The sequence below is a fragment of the Epinephelus moara genome, chromosome 19, assembly GCF_006386435.1.
Source record: "Epinephelus moara isolate mb chromosome 19, YSFRI_EMoa_1.0, whole genome shotgun sequence".
Taxonomy (NCBI): domain Eukaryota; kingdom Metazoa; phylum Chordata; class Actinopteri; order Perciformes; family Serranidae; genus Epinephelus; species Epinephelus moara.
This window is the reverse complement of record NC_065524.1, coordinates 25184368-25199970: the sequence shown is the minus strand read 5'-3', so window position 1 is coordinate 25199970 and position 15603 is coordinate 25184368. Positions and strand designations below refer to the sequence as shown.

The window sequence follows — 15603 nt, the reverse complement described above, 5'->3', positions numbered from 1 at the left end:
TGTGAGAGAGCACACCCTCCCATGGAGTCTATTTCAGCTGCCTGGCAAGGCCTGACGCACACAGACGGTCCTGATCTGAGACGCGCTCTTTAGTGGGGGAAAAAACAGGCTGAATTTGTGGAAACACTGCCTATAAAATCCTCCAAATTAAGGCCTGTTTTTGCAGTGCTGTCTCTGCTAGCATGCTTTTTTTCCCATTTGATTAAGACTCTTCTTACTGGAGTATCTTCCATATAACACCAATGCAAATATGAAACTCCACTATCATCTCATCCACTGCTACCCATGTGCCCAAAAGGACAGATAAATCGAGTCAGACATGGACAGAGAGTTCAGTGGGGGGGGTGGAAAACTGACAGCGTTTCACCAGGAAAAGGCTCATCTGTGCTGTGAGGCTCGTGTGCAGGCTGACTGACTGTGCGAGCTGCACGCTGATAGCGACAGCGTGGAAAGCTGACCCACTGTAGGTTGGTGTAGAATGTGACCCCAACTGGAGTAATCTGAAAAGCCTGAGGATTACACCAGTGGCTCGGCTGTCACAGAGGAGGCAAAGTCACACGGTGCTGGTGTATGTGTGGATGTGTGTTTGTGTGTTTTTATGAAAGACTGTGCCAAACATCCCACGCTGGTGTCACACAGCGGGGAGTATAAGACATTTGGGATGTTGTTGAAAGGGAATTTTTTATATATAATATATATATATATATTATATATATATATATATATATATATATATATATGAAGGGCTATCTATCCATCTATCTATCTCGCTGATACTATCCTCTCGCATGGTGTTGAGAGGAGACGGTCTCACATGAAGCATTGTGCAGCAGCAGTCCCCTGCTGTTTAAAAACAATAGCTGCACTTTGCCCTGAGGTCACAGCAAAGGACACTTCACCAGGCCAGACATGTATCACCTGCTCTGTCCTCTCCTTAGCAGTGTCAGGACAGGGAAGAGCTCAGCGCTAAGCTTTGTCATCCACACATTGAAAGGGATTGTTCAGATAACAAGTTTGAAGCTGGCACTGCTCATGCATTTTAGATAAGACAAAGACAAAAGTTGAGAAAAGACCTTTCTCTTTATTATGCGCTTGCCAAAGACTCATGTTTGTCTTACCTTATAATAAGACATCGTAAATATAATAATTTGGTCACGTCTATGTTCAGTTAAATGTGTTACCCTTTGACCTCATCTTCTTGTCCATATGTCATCTCCTAGGAGAGATGTGTATGTGTGTGTGGGTTGGGGGTGGTGTAGGTATAGATCCTGTCACTCCCTCAACAGGAACACCTGTTGGAGACACCAAATCCCCTCTTTGTCTCCACAGCCCCCTCTCAGTGGATTACCATGACAACGCCCATTCATATCATGGCTGTAGGGTGATTATACAGCCTCACACGGTCAATTATCACTGAAGAGAGAGCATTGTTTTAGAGGGACGCTGCTGTTGGAAAAAAAGGGGAGGCTGTGTAAATAGTTTTCTAGAAAGCTTCATTTCATACTTGAGGTGGTGTGTTGTCTCCTAGAACTGGATATAATGAGCTGGAGTTTCACAGCACATCAGACTAAAATAAATGCATAAGTATCCGACATCTTAAAGTTTCAGTGTGTAGGATTCAGGGGGATTTATTGACAGAAATTGTGTATAATATAAAGAAGTATGTTTTCTTTAGTGTATAATCATCTGAAAATGAAAATTGTTGCGTTTTTGTTACCTAAAACCCGTTTTGGGTTCAGTTCGGTACGTTGTTTTCCGTTACCACTGTGAGAAGTTGTGGATGGTACCAATGGAACCGTTCCGTTACATCCCCATTTTTGGTCCCCCCTCTGTTGGGGTACCTAGCACACAGATCTGGTACTAAAAGGTGGAGCTGTGAACACTGTGGTCCGTCGATTGGTCAATAGCAGACGGTCACTCTGCTCAGGGCTGAGCTGTGGCATGATTTTAGACTTATGTAACCACCGTTCATATCATGGGGAGTTTTATTACTGTAACTATAAAATTAAATTATGTTTTGCTGCCTCTTGCAGCAGCTGGAGCAAAAATAACTTAATTCACTGGGCCGACCGCCGGCAACTTTTGAGGTGGAATGTTTACTTGTAATGTTATTCAATGCATGAGTTAATGGCATGAATCAATCAACTCACCTTAAATATCAATATGACAACTGACCATTCCATTAGTTTTTACATGACATACACTTTTAGTAATGAGTGGATCTTTAAGTGTTTATATTTATTAATTTCGTCCAGGTTATATGAACGGCTCCTGCAACACTAAACCCCTGAGCTTGCCTTAGAAGGACTAAATGCACAAACCTGCTATTTTTAAATATCCCATGGAGAGAGACTCTCACTGCAGCATCTGTGTCACCAGTAGTAAGGAAATACAGTGAGTGCTGGACGCAGCAGTGAGTGACAACAGCCCCACCCAAATTTAAGAATACTGTTTGCAGTGGAAACGCTAGGGTCTAGGTACCATGTCTGAAGGGTTACTTTTGGTTCCAAAGGTACCATACTGAAAGTTTTTGGTGGAAACGGGGCAGAATGAGCTGTTTATATTTACACAGGGAGCAGGTTCGTCTTCGGAGTCCGCCATGTTGCACTGCCATGTTTCTACAGTAGCTCAGGGTGGACAAACACTGGCTCTAGCTTTAGATACAACCTTTGCGTTTTCGCCTCGGCCACTGTAGTTAGCAGCCTCTCTATGATGAGAAGCATCATTAAAAACATGACTTTTTAACATGAAACTGCTTTAGTCTGTGTTTTTACTGGTTTACATCACCAGGGCTGTTTGTCTTGGAGATGAAGAGACCTCTGCCGATAACTTGGACCCTGTTTAAAAAAACGAAACTCCTAAATCTTAAGTTATCAGAGAAAGAAGGTGGGCATACAATAGCAGGTGCTAGGCTAGCAGCCTATCTCCAACATGCTTAACAGTGTCGGAGAATCATAATGTAAATTTCTAATGTAAAACTGTTTTATTCTGTGTTTTAACCAGTTTTAATCACTGGGTCTGTTTATTTATGAATGGAGGAGACCTCTGTGGATAATTCAGCTCCCAGTAAATACCTCCTGAACGTCTGGATCAGAAAAAAGATGAGCACATATTACCTCACCGCTTGATGCCACTAAATCCCCCTAAATCTTAACGATGTATCTGTGAAGAAGCCTCTTTGTGTTTGAAACTGTATTTGAGTAAAGATAAGAAGTGATAACATCTCATGCCTTTCAACAAACAAGAGAGCAATAAAACAGTTATGGAAACATATCCGAGCTTTTATTACATCAGGTGGAAGGCAATTTTAAAAGGACTGACTTTGAGGGAAGGCGACTGTAATGTAAAGCACCATGGAGTAAAACCCAGGCGGAACAAACAGCAATGTAAACAATGCAGGAATTACGAGCACTAGGCACACAAATTACCTAAGTAATACAATTTGTAAACACACTGCGCTGTGCATGTTCTCTAAATAAGGAGCTTAATGACGCTGAATAAAAAATATGATAAAAAGAAGTGTTAAAATATTGTTATTAGATTGTACTGTCACATTTCTATGTTTCTGTCGTCGTTTAACATTTGGTTTAGCGTAACAAAGCACAAAAACAAACTATTTACAAAGGCAAAGAGTCACTCCCTTTGGGTCAAAACAAACATCATTCACATTATAGACTGGGATGTAAATATATGGTCCTCTAATATACTTTATATATCAAACTCTAACAGTGGCAATGAAGACAAGCTTTCCACAGCATATTGCTATCAACTGACAAAATTAGTCAAAACATCAATCGTTCATTTTCAGCTTTCTCTGAGTCAGACTCAGCACGTTCATTGTCAGCATCCAAACAAGCAGTCAAACTTTGTCACTCATCAATATGCAAGAGTTATCACTTTGCTGGGCTCTTCCTGTTAGTCACAGTCAATTCCTCGTCACTATTACAATAAAGCAGCAACCATGGGAACAACACCACTGACATGAACGTTCAAACAATATGAATTATTACTGAGTTATCAATCACAGCATGTTTAGTATGAGAGTTAGTAAGTAAAGTACATATGTAAAGACTATCAAATCCTTTATTTAACTATCAAACACTATATTGTTATACCTATAATATAAACCAACATATATTATTACAAGATAGTATAATGAATACGTTCAGATACAAATCGTACTTCTTATAAGGCCGAACATTGTATAATCTGAATATGTCCGGCCACTGTTGCACTACTAGTGTGACTGACTGTTAAATTTTAAAATTGTTTAAACAATTTTTTAGCTTTAAGAATACATTCAACAATGAACTTGTGCAAAAAGAAAAAAAAAAAAGATCCACAAATACATAACTGTAATCTGATGTTTTCATAACCTTTTTGTAAACCCCATTAAAAATATGGGTAATAACAACCACAGATATGCAGTGCACGTTTCATTTGATTTAATTTTACTGAGCCCTTTGGGAGTGGTCAATCAAAAAATTCTCAAAAAACTTCCATATTACCATCTGCTGGCACGTCTCGGAAAAACTTTCCCATGAAATAATAGCCGTGAATGAGGGAAGCTGCGTGAAAGCAACACAGTCCTCGGAGACTTTCTGACTAGATGATAGTCTTTCCTCTTATTTCACTTCCCTTCAACAAGCTGAAAATTAAAAAGGCAATTCAGATGTTTTCCTAACAAAACACTAATTATTTTTTTACAGTAAAGGCCCTCAGGCTTCTGTTTTTTCTTTCTTCTCCTTCTTCTTTTTGCTCTTCTTCAAGAATGAAGGTGTGCGAAATGTCTTTCTCTTTTTCTTGGGGGACTTGGTTTGGCTCTCTGGGGTCTGAGCCTCCCCCGTCTTCTCCTGAGATGAAATGGAGATTTCTGCCGTTTCCGAAGTGCTCACGCTCATTTTGGATACCTCGATGCTCAGATCCTCGTCCGTCTCTTCCAAGTGGTCTTTCCCGTTGGGTATTGTGTCTGTCAAAAGATGAAAACAAGTCACTGAAGAATGATGTGGATAAGAAGTGCATCACAATGCTTTTTACTAATTACACCAGATGGACGTTAAACAGACACAAGCGGCAGCTATTGCTAACAATTTCAAATCATAATTTCAGTGCCTGTTGACTAGCTAATTACCTTCTTTAGCTGGCGTCATCACGGGAGAGAGGGAAAGAGAGATAGTAGAGCCATCAAATGTCGTCATCTCATCTGCATCTGCATCAGTGGCATCATCATCTTCTGTAAAAGGATTAAAGTCATCAGAGGTCAGTCGTTCATTAACACTGGTATGTTCGTGTGAGTGAGGCGAACTAGATGAACAAATTTATGCTGTTCAGAATTGTATTTTTTCACTGTTCACAAAAGCAACAAGACTCAGTCTACAGCCATGCTAGAAGCTCTGTGAGGCTGTACTTCGGTGCAGCAGCTAAGTATCAGGGCCCTGACACACCAAGCCAACAGTCAGCAGTTGTGGTGTGTCACGCACAATTGACACTAGTCCGCCTGTGACAGCTTTTTCAGCCAACTCAGCATGTAAAATCTGCAGTGGAGCCTGTTAGCGAATGAAATCACTCTGATTGGCAGCTCACCTCAGAACAAGAGAAGGAAACGTAAGTGAGGAACGCAAACAATGACTAAAGTCTAGGCTAACTAGCCCCTTGAATCTGTCCTGTCAGCCTTCCGGTTTCCCTTTTTGAATGATGAATATGATGAATATAGAGTACCGCCACCTGCTGGTATGGAAAGTTATTTCATCTCACGCACATTCAGAACGTGCGTGCTAATTGGCCGTTGGCTGTTGTTTTTGCGGTGTGTTCAAGTGCAACTTTTTGGTTGAGACACAGACGACACAAGGCGACACAACAGTCAGCCTACATCGCCACTAGTTCTTAAATGTCAGTTTGGTGTGTCTGGGCCTTTAAAGTCAGCATGCTAGCATGCTCAGGACAATGCTAATATACTGATGTCCCAAAATTAAGTGTTTTGGTCCTCAATCCATCAAATTAGGCCTCAGTGTACCTGTGTGAATGTTTGTACTGCATCCACTCTTATAATGTCTTATGTGATATGTAGTATAGCATGGTTTTGTCTTTTTGGTGTTGTTGTAGTTGTTTTTTTGTATTTAAGTGTATGTATGTATGTGAAAACAAACATCTTGGGATGCAAGACAATTTGGAAACTAGTCTAATAATTAAGTGAAATCAAAGCAAAATAAACTATTTAGCATGAAAAATGTTAACCATTTTCACTGTCTGCATTCAGTGTTAGCATGCTAACATTTGCTTATAGCACTTAACACAAATATGGCTGAGGCTGCTGTGAATGTAGATAAATAAAAACAAATTTAAAAAAAGAAAAATACTTAATTTTTGACATGACAGTGGTGCTAGATGAAGAGTTACAGATCCAGTGTGTAGGATTTAGCGGAATATATTGTAAGAAATAGAATTTAGTATTCATGACTATGTATGACATATTTCATTTGTGTATAATGACCTGAAATTAAGAATTATTGCGTTTTCATAACCTTAGAATGAGCTGTTTTTGGGGCCATACACATGCCGCATTTTTTGTGCCATCAAATCCATTGTTTTCAATGTAGACACACGGCAGGAGCGCTCAAACGGCAGGGCAACACGCACATGTTCTTGCGCATTTTGAGCGTTCCTGATGTTTTGGAACGCAGCAGCACACACTGCATGTTATATGATGAGGAACAACCAATCACAGCCAGCAGATATCTTTCCTTTCATCTGTAAATATGAGTCTGTGATAAATATGAAGAAGTTAATCATTTTAGTGCACGGCTGCCAGAGCTTTACATCTGTCTCACAGACAATAGGCCTGCACACAAACAGCGCCTGAAAGAAGATCAGCTCTGCACTCAGGATTTCGGATAAATATACTATGATACAGTGCTTGTTGAGGCTGCTTAGCAACCTAGGCACAAGAGTAGCACCCAGCGCCTGACCTCACATTTTACTGGCGGTTAAAGACGCAGCATGTGTACAGGCTCTGTATCTACACAGATTTCGCCATGTTGTTCTACAGTAGCCCAGAACGAACAAGCCAAAAGCTGGCTCTAGATACTGCCATTCGTATTTTTGCAGTGGCCACCATAGTTCTCCTATACGTTTGGCAAATGAGAAACGTTTCAGCTGGGTGCAATCTGTAACCTCACTGCTAGATGCCACTGAATCATACACACTAGAGCTTTAAGGGCTCACCAAAGTGATTCATCCAGAGGGGGGGACATGAATGTCTGGACCAAATTTTTCTGGCGATCCATTCAAAAGTTGTCAAGAGGTTTCACTTAAAACCTCAAGATGGCACTAGATAAAGGGTCAGGCATTGCCATCCCCACATCAATGTGTCTAGCACTGTAAATAAAAACAGTAAACAATGAAAGCTAGTCTGGTTTAACAACACTGCTGCATTGTATAATCTCTATTAGCTGCTGTGTTCTGAGACTGACACGTTATTGTGATAGTGAAAAACAAAGGTGCTACTGTGATACACAGCTGTAGAAATGTTCCCTTCTGCACACATTTTTTTTTCCTTGTCTGCAGTCATAACCAGGGCCTGAGTAGTTTGACAAGACTGATGTCTTTGCAGCTCATCTCTCACCATCCCTGTGAGCTGACTTCACAACTCAGCGGATGAGTGAAACCATGGACTGACATTTTTCTCCTGCGGGCATTTTTGCAGGAATATCCTCATTTCAGTGAACGTAGTTCCAACGTTTCCTCCAGGCTGCACCCAGCACTCTGACTGAACTAATTAACTTCCTCGACTATGGGCTAATGAGTCTGCTTTCATGTTGATGCAATGAGTGCAGCAAACTTTTGGAACGTTAAAAAACTACAATTAAGCTTCAGACGCAAATAATCACCAAGACATCAAGTAACTGAAATCCACGCAATAATGTCTAATGTGTCCTTTTAATTAACAGTCAAACAAGTTCTTTTTGATTCATAATTCTTCAGATATAATGTGTCCTAAACTTTATTTTAACGGATTCTTTTTAGCTTTGCTTGGTGAAGTCAGAGATTGCTGTTAAAACGAGATTAGCTTTGTCTCTCCATCTCGATTTCTTTCATGACCTCTGGGACCAGAGAGGATTAACTTCAAAACATCATACACTCATAATCTACATGGGATGATGTCAGATATGAGCTTGTGTAAACCCAAGTGGGATTAGATTAAGCAGAGGTTTTCTGTGCCTCTAAATAGCAATTGTGCACTTTAAAGGGGAACTACAACATTTTCAGAATTGACATGTTACTCCTATGGTCTGTCCAAAAATATTAGCAGACATAAACAACTCTCTCCCAAATCCAAAAGCTAGCGCGCTGTTTGTGATGTCATCAAGTACAAAGTTTGGAGCTGCGCCATAGACAATGAATTAGGACAGATGTTTTAGATGGCACTGAGAGCATCCAAGGGAATATTCAGAGAGGCATCAATTTACCTTCATTAACTTCAAGTCGAGCTCTTTACAATTAAATAAAAGGCTCATTTGGGCATAAATAAGCAAACAGACATTCAGACTTTATACTTGATGACATCACTTGTTTTAGACTTCAGTCTGGTTTCTGTCTTTGAGAGAGAATAGCTCATGTTCACAAATATTAACTGAACTTTCCTGGGCCATGGAAATAACATTTTGGCACTCCTAATTCAGGTGGTGTTTCCCTTTAAGGCTTTGTCATTGTAAAGAAACAGATTGACTACCTTCTTGGCCTTGCTGCTTTCTCTCTACCTCGCTCTTGTATTCCTCCAGCTCCGCTTCTGTGAGCTCATTGAAAGGGTTAGGGGGAAGAGAGCGAGTCTGCTCCTCATCCTCGATGATGAAAGCCTGATTGACAGCGGAGAATAAAGAGACATTATGAAAACCTGATGTAATGCTTTTTGCAGTACATAAAAGTGGTCGCTGCCATGGTTAAATCAAAATTGGTTATACATTTATGTTTACAATTTTTTCCAGTTGCTTCAGGGGAATGAAAAGCACCGTTTCTCCAAATCCTGTGTGCAGCACTCACATCTATTCTTCCTTGGTCTCACAACAGTAAATGCATTTCTGGGTGCTTTCATTCAGAACTCTTAAGTACAAGTGCGGATAATCTTCATTTGATCCAGTGATGCATTGCGTTAGCCTCTGTCATCAAAGTCGATGCAACTTGTTTCAGTGCTTAGATAAAGAGACACAGTGTTGGCGTCTTCTGTTACACAGACGCAGTTAGTTGCCGTCGACATTTGTCTATCCTAACATGTCTGGAAATTCTTGTAGAATTCCTTATATAGATCACATTAATATAAGTTTCTATCTGTTTTCTTGTATTATCTGTGCATTATAGTTTTGTAAACAGATGTTTAGTTTTGTTTTTGGTTGACAGACTTATGGGATTTAATGTACGGAAGGGGCCCTATGAGGTGTTCAGGGTGGCAGGTCTGAGGACGACTCTGACTGCCTGCAGCTACTCGGTCCACCTGTTGTTAATCCTGTAAGTTGACTGACAGTCACTGGGGACAAAGGATGAAACCGTGAAACTGGAGGACTATTGCACACTGTAGAAGGCACAGCTAAAATGTCTATGCGGAACATCCTCACTGATTTGGGTGTGCAAAATCGTTTTGTCCTTTTTGGCTCTCTTTTTGTGGCAATGATGAGAACCTTGATGAAGTTATTTCCTTTTGAGTTTAACATCTTGACTGACTGGCCGCCTTTTGCAGGACAAAAGTGTTGTAATGCTCAGTATAAACAGGCATGGTGATTCATCTTAGTGGTTTAACAACTGCAGCAGTGTTTTAGAAAATGTGCTGAAGCAACTGGGAAAAATATATACAGTGACACATTGTATATCATGCAGTGTGGTTGCACCTGTGACTTCATCATTTTTTACAAATGGTAAATATACTCACGGGTCCTTTTACGGTGTCGACAACAATGCCTGCTAGTAACTGAGATTTTGGTCCGGCCGTCATCAGGTCACCTCTGTGCTGCTCTTTTATCTGAACAAAATCAGATGAAACTTGGTTCAGGAATCTTTTACATACAGTACAATATCATAATGTTATACTACACCTGCCAACATAAGGTGTGTCAAACATACTTCTAAAAACACTCAACAACACAGCAAATCACAGTAAAGTTCCTCAATCCATCAAGCTTAATGATCGATTCTGTTGAAATGCCTTTTTGCTGCTGCTATAGAGGGATTTTCTTCAGTTAGAGCTGCAATGATTAGTCACTTGATCATTTAATTGGTCAACATAAAAATAGTGGAAACAATTCTAAATATCGTTTTTGTCATTTTCAACAAAAAGTTTGCTGGGTACAGCTTTTCAGTTGTGAGAGTTTGATACTTTTGTTATATACGACAGTAAACTGAAAATTTTGGGGGGTTTGGACAACTATTTTGGCGACTATTTTTACTTGAGGTGTGGGAAAATCTAATGAAGACATGCAGGGCTCCCCCCTGAAAGTCGAAGATTCATCACTTGAAGACCCCTCAGTAGTAGATATTTCAAGTCAAGCATTTTTTTCTTTGGGTCAATCAATGTGCAATGTACTACTGGGGACATTTCAGTCCCTACATTTAGCTACAAAGTGAGCACTCCTCGCTTTCATGCTGATCTCAGGTCCAGGCAGCTGTGGACCCAGACGTAGGGAGAGTTTGAGTGAAATGTAAGCAGCAGCTTTGCGGAAGAGAGGTTACAAGATAATCTTCTGCCTTCTGCTTAGAGGTGGTGAATTTACAGCTCACGGCAACTTAATATGACACAGTCTCTGCCTTTTGTTCGATATCTGGTGTTGGTAAAAAATGTTGCACGTTTCCGATCTGTCGTAACCATAGTTAGCATGTATGAGCTCTGAGGGCTACTTGGCTTGTTTACTATAGTACGTGAACGTCTCTGTCACCCTAAACATCCCACCAAACCCTCTTCAGACTCTCAAACTTTATAATAAAAAAAGAACAAATAGTCGAATATTTGTATTGAACAGCCAAATCTGATTGGACTGACAGCCAGTTACAGCCCTTGAGACATGACTAATTGAGAATAAAAATGGCAGATTAATTGGTTTGCAGCCCCACTTGTCAGAACATATTAATCAGCATCAATTTACTGAAAAGCAAGTCTACTGTCAATTTTCTATGCTGTATGTCAAAGGAAATTGAATGTTTAAATAGTATATTTAAGCTTAAAACTGGGTGTGATTTTGTAAGAGACACACCAATCATGATACAGTGCAGGCAATAAGGATTTTTGTGTGTCTTTGGTGTTGAGATATACAGCATGCAGAGGCAGTGCTGTGTGAAAAACGTGATGTTTCAACTGACCCGGTTCCTCTTGTCCAAAACCTCTGTGGGATCAGTGTTAAGTGGGACAAACTGGTTGGGATCTTCAATCTTTATCGGTGTGCCGACACTATTGCCTGGCTCTGAGGACTTCATCCACTGAGAGAAAGAAACAAACAGGGTACAAAGTACAAATTGTGGTGAGAACTTCAAATAATAGTAAAAATGGTATTTCTCAAACTGGCCACAAGAGGGCAGGCTAATACAAAGAAATGGCAGCTCCTGAGCTCATGATTCCCCTCAGACCAGAACAGTCAGAGCTAGATGATTAAATTTGTTACAGCTTGACATGAAAATCAACGCACCATGGTCTTGGTCCTGGGGCTGACATCCCCGCTGGGTGAATGTTCAGGAACATTGACCCTCAAGTAGCTGTTGGGTGAGTTGAGCCACCGGGTCCTTTCTCTCTGCTGTTTCTGCGCCATAAACTTGAAGGGGCTGCGCAGACCCAGCTCATTGTCCTCTGATGGCACAGCAGACACGGTGGCAGGGATCTCCACGTCGTTCTTAGAGCGCGGTTTTTCACGGACGATGGGGTTCCTGTAAGAGTAGCCTGTTCTGTATCCCTAGAAGGTCACACAAAGGGAAAAAACATTATTCCAGCATACTTGCTGAGCAGCTTTTCCTTTGACAGAGGTGATATTGTGTGCAGTATTTCGCACTGTTCCCTCACAATCCATTAAATAAGAAACATCAACTACAAAAGATAGAAAATTCAAAGGATGCACGGGCCACCCAAGATCCACTCACACAATGCTTCTAAATATTTAAACAACGCTGTATATACAAACAGCGTTTTTGCAGATGTGCCCAGTTTCAGAGGGAAAAGATAGAACTTTGGTTTAAAGCAGTGTGTTGTTAACAATACATCAAAGACAACAGAGACAACTAGAAAACTGATGGGAACTCGCAGCGGGTGCAGAGTGCAGTCTGAAGCCAGCAGTACAGCACTACAATCAAAATCAAAATTGGCATTTTCTCGCAGGCAATATGACAAGTTTGCCACCAAAAATGATCCCTGCGTTGGGCTTTGATCGCCACAGTGTGAGCAAGCCATCATTTATTCACAGGATCGTTCACTGCCACCCAAAGCACAGTTTCCAAATGTTGTGATCAGTAACACTATTGGGGTGTACAGGCTTAATTAACATATACACTGCCCTGATTAAAACAGAAAGCACCTGGTCTGTATCGGTTACCATCTTTCAAGTTGCCCAGATTAGAGAAAACATCCTGTTAATCAAGTTAGGCATGCACAGAGATCATTATTGTGTCCACCACAATCAGCAAACCCTAGCCTCTGGCATGGACAGACAGACCTCCTGTTGCAGTGAGTGTACTGGCATTTGCACCCAGCGCCATACTAAACAGTCTTGGAGAAAATGCCAAATCTGATTTCCAAATTGAGTACACTAGAGTCCTTACACTAAGTGATTGTGTGGTCTGTGTGGCTGTGACTGCCCACAGCACGCCTCACCATCTGGAAGCTATGATTGAGAGGGGTGGGCGGGCTACGATCACACAGGGCTAACACAGCTGCAGCCCACTCCAGCCACAGTTGTTAGCGAGAAGCCCACTCAAACAGACACAGTCTGACATCTTCTGTGTCCACAGAACATGTCAGGGACAGTCATTAGCAGTGTGGTCGGTATAGCGGGGATTAAATTGCCAGCAGAGCAGAACAGCACAGAAATCTTTAAGGTGAAACAAGAGCAGCAGACTGTATCTTCGCCACGGACAAAAAAATTGACAATCTGACAATAATTACATGAGTATCTGTAACTGCAGTGACAGCTACCATCAGACACTATGATCCAATTACACAAATCCTTTTCAGATAAGATGAACAAAAATGTATCTGTTCTCTAATCAGAGTCTTCCCGAGGAAACGCCTGTAACAGGAAACTCAAGGCATCATGGGTAAAAGGCACAGGTCAGGGTTCACTCACCAGGTTGTCCAGCATCCTCATGAGGGACTCGAGCTCGGCCTCGCCCACTTTCCACTTGACCTCATTGTCCAACACATGCCCGGCAGTGGCCACTCCCTGGGTCAGGGGTTTAAGCTTCTCCCTGTCCAAGAGCACCAGGTTGTCCACGGTTGTACATCTCAAAACATTCACCTAAACGCAGACAACAAAATTATTCTAGCATACACAATTTTTACATTTGAAGTTAAAAGCCAAATTATTATTCTAACGGTTTTCCCTCATGCATTAATTATAATTCTGCCATGTCAAAACTTGCTTAGACAGAGAACATTAATTTCAGAACGTTAAATATTTTCCCTTCTAAGATAGAGTAGAATTTTCATTCCTAAGGAATTGTAATTATATGTCAGCTGGGCTGTCAATATCTGTCAAAAACAATAGAAAAACAAATACAGTCCAGACACAGCAGGATGATGAAAAAACAACCCGACTGCCTGCCCGATACAAAGCAACAGGAGTTTCTCAAAAACACTGCAGGGTTCCACCTGGCTCTGACTGTGAACGGTGCTCTCTAGCACATATTTGACTTAGCTTTGTTCAAACATTCTGTATGTTAGACATCAGCTTTGCTTCCCTTTCAGGCACTGCAGTAATACTTTGCCATTTGCAACCGAGTCTGACTCATGCGTGGAAGAAATGAACGAGACTGCGACAGGTGAAATGGGAAAAATTATATAAGCGATTCATTCAATGTAGTTAGCATATAAATGTGTAAAAAAGTGAACCAAGGCCACATTTAAGTTCAGAGATTGCTCTGACCCGAACACTGCAATTACGTGTCATTACCAGGAAGAGGTAGCAACGGGAAATTTTGCTTTTACCTGGATTTCACAAGCCTGCTGTGAGTGGTACACGTAGTGAAAAGCCTCTTCTACTGTTTCTCCCAAAGCCAGCAGCCCATGATTCCTCAGGATCATCACCTGAAAAACACAGAGAACGCTTTCATCACCATGATACACTAAACAAATCCATCTGAGCTAATACAATGCATATCCAGATATGCTTACGTACCTTCATTAATGTGTGCATTAACTAGCAAATATTCCCTTATCAACATACATGACACATGTACTGATACAATCTCTGCTGATACTATCTGTCATCTATGGAAATGAGTAATGCCGGGTTTATATTTCTGATACTTCTGTCAGCTTTGCAGACTTCCTGTTTATTTCTGCAAACTGAAAACTATTCCCCTCAGTTGAAACAAAGCTTTTATTTATCCTACTTTTATTTCACAAATAATCAGTTAATTGCAAAACCACCACAAAATAGCATTTTTAGTCTTGTGTGTGATTTAACTCAGCTTTATATGAGTAGAGGGAAAAGTCTGCTAGCTGCTAGGCTAATTTCTGCAATGGGAAATGTCACAGGCTTATGCTAATAATGTTAGCATGCTGTATATGAGGGGAAAACGTGTCTAGCATGAGACAGTTGTTTGGTCTGTAAACCTTGTGTTATAATGGAGCTGGATTTTGTACTTATGTTTAATATGGTCACTATTAAGCCATGTTTTTTTTGTGTGTTAGTTAAATCAATTTAACTTAAATGCACTTCACAGAAACTTAAAGTAGCATAGACACCCCACCGGCAACTAGTGTTTTGGCACTGACACACCACCACACAAGTATACGTAAATGCACACAAGAGCATGCCTAGAGCCTATGTACAACTTTAAATCAGCCCTAATATGCTTATTTGCTTTCTGAGAGAGTTAGATGAGCAGATTGAAGCCACTGTCATATCTGTCTGTTAAATATAAGGCTGCAGACAGCAGCTGGTTAGGTTAGTTTAGCATAAAGACTTGTAGCTACCATCAGCTCTGAAGCTAACTTATTAACAAGCTCTATCTTGTTTGTTTAATCGGTACAACAAAATCAGGTTGACATTTTTCATGGGGTTTAAAGCTACACTTACTTTCCTTGCATTCTTGCATTTTTAATTGGCCTAAAAGGTTCTGCACTAAGCTGGTTTAAATCTTATTTATCTGATTGTTTTCAGTTCGTTCACGTTCATAATGAGTCATCCTTACGTACTAAAGTTTGTTTTGGAGTTCTGTGCTCGGACCAATCCTATTTACTCTATATATGCTTCCTTTGGGTAACATCATTAGAAATCACTCTGTAAATTTCCATTGTTATGCGGATGATACACAGTTGTATTTATCTATGAAGCCAGAAGAAAGTAATCAATTAACTAAACTTCATAACTGCCTTAAAGACATAAAAACCTGGATGAGCACCAATTTCCTGATGTTAAA

General features: G+C 40.6%; 1 protein-coding gene across 2 annotated transcripts in view; it reads right to left on the bottom strand.

Annotated features, from left to right (window-relative positions):
* Positions 1–3260: 3260 nt before the first annotated feature.
* add3b (adducin 3 (gamma) b) overlaps positions 3261–15603 on the bottom strand; it is a 30539-nt gene continuing 18196 nt past the window's right edge. For both annotated transcript variants that reach the window (XM_050071615.1, XM_050071614.1), the window contains exons 8-15: positions 14165–14263; positions 13305–13475; positions 11661–11921; positions 11338–11454; positions 9917–10006; positions 8729–8852; positions 5132–5233; positions 3261–4969 (exon numbers count right to left, since the gene is read on the bottom strand). In XM_050071615.1, the coding sequence (XP_049927572.1) occupies positions 4719–4969; positions 5132–5233; positions 8729–8852; positions 9917–10006; positions 11338–11454; positions 11661–11921; positions 13305–13475; positions 14165–14263 (1215 nt within the window). In that variant the 3' untranslated portion in view covers positions 3261–4718. The remainder of the gene's footprint in view (positions 4970–5131; positions 5234–8728; positions 8853–9916; positions 10007–11337; positions 11455–11660; positions 11922–13304; positions 13476–14164; positions 14264–15603) is intronic.